Below are 2,500 nucleotides of genomic sequence, written 5' to 3' on the forward strand. Positions count from 1 at the left end.
GCCGTCTCCAACGTGTTTACACCCTGTTCTCTTGTGCCTTTTTCTCCCCACCCCCCAGTCTTGTACCGGCAAGTTCACGCCCATCATGCAGTGGATGTACTTCGATGCGATGGAGTGCCTGCCCGAGGAGGACGAGAGCTCTCTCACGACCGAAACCTGTAGCTTTGTAAGTCCCTGTGCGAGTCGCTGGACTGGGAGGCAGCTCGGGCTGTGGAAGGGAGGGGAGGGTGGGGGGTGTGGTGGGGTTCGAGGGGAAGGGAGGGTGGGGGGGGTGTGGGGTTCGAAGGGAAGGGAGGGTGGGGGGGTGTGGGGTTCGAAGGGAAGAGAGGGTGGGGGGTTCGAAGGGAAGGGAGGGTGGGGGGGGGTGTGGGGTTCGAAGGGAAGGGAGGGTGGGGGGTTCGAAGGGAAGGGAGGGGTGGGGGGGGTGTGGGGTTCGAAGGGAAGGGAGGGTGGGGGGGGTGTGGGGTTCGAAGGGAAGGGAGGGTGGGGGGTTCGAAGGGAAGGGAGGGTGGGGGGGTTCGAAGGGAAGGGAGGGTGGGGGGTTCGAAGGGAAGGAGGGTGGGGGGTTCGAAGGGAAGGGAGGGTGGGGGGTTCGAAGGGAAGGGAGGGTGGGGGGGGGTGTGGGGTTCGAAGGGAAGGGAGGGTGGGCGGGTGTGGGGTTCGAAGGGGAGGGTGGGGGGGGGGGTGTGGGGTTCGAAGGGAAGGGAGGGTGGGGGGGTGGGGGGTTCGAAGGGAAGGGAGGGTGGGGTTCGAAGGAAGGGAGGGTGGGGGGGGGTGTGGGGTTCGAAGGGAAGGGAGGGTGGGGGGTGTGGTGGGGTTCGAAGGGAAGGGAGGGTGGGGGGTGTGGTGGGGTTCGAAGGGAAGGGAGGGTGGGGGGGTGTGGGGTTCGAAGGGAAGGGAGGGTGGGGGGGGGGTGTGGGGTTCGAAGGGAAGGGAGGGTGGGGGGGGGTGTGGGGTTCGAAGGGAAGGGAGGGTGGGGGGGGTGTGGGGGTTCGAAGGGAAGGGAGGGTGGGGGGGGGTGTGGGTTCGAAGGGAAGGGAGGGTGGGGGGGGTGTGGGGTTCGAAGGAAGGGAGGGTGGGGGGGGTGTGGGGTTCGAAGGGAAGGGAGGGTGGGGGGTTCGAAGTCATGGCCGGACCACACTGAGTGGGGGAACGCGGGGTCCATCAGAAATGGATTGTAGCCTCGGTACCAGGGAAGGGTCCGGTGGTTCGCGGCTGTCCCTGGCCCCAGACGGTGCACAGGGTGACTCCGAGCCGGGTTGGAGGACCCTCCAGAACGCCGGGCCCGGCGGCTAGACGTCCTGCGGGCCGACAGCCGGCTGGGGTTGTAGTCTCGGGCTGCGGGCAGGAGGAAGCTGGCATTGCTGGCCCCGTTCAGGCTGAGACCGGCGTCGGGCACCCTGCATTCGAAAGTGACTTTGGCACTGCCCCCGTTGCCAGGTCATCGATGCTGCAGGGAGAGTAACTCGGAGCTGTATTCCCGTGTTTCCCGCGGATGTCGTTCCCGGAAACCTCGTCGCTCTCGCACAGATTGTCCTGCCTTCCCCCCACTGACCCCGCGCTCTGCACCCCTCCTCCCACCCCTTCCCCCCGCCACTCCTCTCTCCCCCCTGCCCCCACCCCCGGCGCCTGGCTGTGTGGTTGTAAATTCCCCGGTCACTCTGCTCCTCTTTCTCCCCGTAGAGGGACTGTCGTTACGATGGGCAGATTGCGGTGTTCGGCACTGCCATGCAGGAGAGACTCGCCAAGCTGAAGTATTTCCTGGTAAGTACACCTGGGGCGCGCGCAGGAGCACGGTTGGCATGTGGCCTTGCCCCTCTAGTGGGTGGTGGGTGGCTCTGGGTGACACTCTGGTGTCTGGAGATCGGGCTCCAGTACAGCTGCTGCAGCCCCTCCCTTGTACCAACAAGCGAAGGAGCTGCTTCTGTCCGACCCCATTATCATCAGGAACAAGCCCAACTAGTCCCTGCTCCACACCAGCCTCCTCCACCTCGGCTTCATCTCATCCCAGAAGATCTCTCCCTCTTCTTTCTCCCATCTGGGCTTGTCCAACCTCCCCTTAAAGAGACCTTCCGACACCTTGAGTATCACATTCAACAGCCAATTTGTGCACAGCAAGCTCCCACAAAAAGCAGTGGGATAGTAGACCCAGGCTGTCTGTTTTTGTGATGTCGTTGTTTTCTATCCCGTCAATCTCCCCCTTAACCTTCTCTCCGCTCTAAGGAGAACAATCCCAGCTCCTCCAGTCCCTCCACATGAACTGAAGTCCCCTCATCCCCAGGAACCGGTCCTGGTAAATCTCCCTCCCTCCGCACCCTCTCCGAGACCCTCGACATCTTTCTCAAAGTGAATTGGTGTCAGCGAAAGTGACTGTGAAGATAGTTTTAAGAGCCCACTGGCTTCTGGGTACTCTCTCTGAGGGAAGAGACTGACTGCCTTTACCCAAGCTGGCCTGTACATGAGTGCAGCCCCACATCAATGTGGTTGGCTTTTAACCTGC

The 2,500-nt window shown here is 63.0% G+C and overlaps 1 protein-coding gene and 1 non-coding gene across 2 annotated transcripts in view; both read left to right on the plus strand.

The window, feature by feature from the left end:
- Positions 1–58: 58 nt before the first annotated feature.
- Positions 59–2,500, plus strand: part of LOC144678451 (ubiquitin-like modifier-activating enzyme 1) — a gene marked incomplete at both ends in the record, with an annotated part of 15,715 nt that continues 13,273 nt past the window's right edge. The window contains 2 exons of the mRNA XM_078538227.1: positions 59–166; positions 1,684–1,764. Coding sequence (XP_078394353.1) covers positions 59–166; positions 1,684–1,764 — 189 coding nt within the window. The remainder of the gene's footprint in view (positions 167–1,683; positions 1,765–2,500) is intronic.
- On the plus strand, positions 1,399–1,529 carry LOC144678453 (small nucleolar RNA SNORA71). The gene has a single exon (XR_013576097.1). It is a non-coding gene; the product is annotated as a small nucleolar RNA SNORA71 (small nucleolar RNA).

The sequence above is a fragment of the Cetorhinus maximus genome, unplaced genomic scaffold, assembly GCF_964194155.1.
Source record: "Cetorhinus maximus unplaced genomic scaffold, sCetMax3.hap1.1 HAP1_SCAFFOLD_4307, whole genome shotgun sequence".
Classification (NCBI taxonomy): Eukaryota; Metazoa; Chordata; class Chondrichthyes; order Lamniformes; family Cetorhinidae; genus Cetorhinus; species Cetorhinus maximus.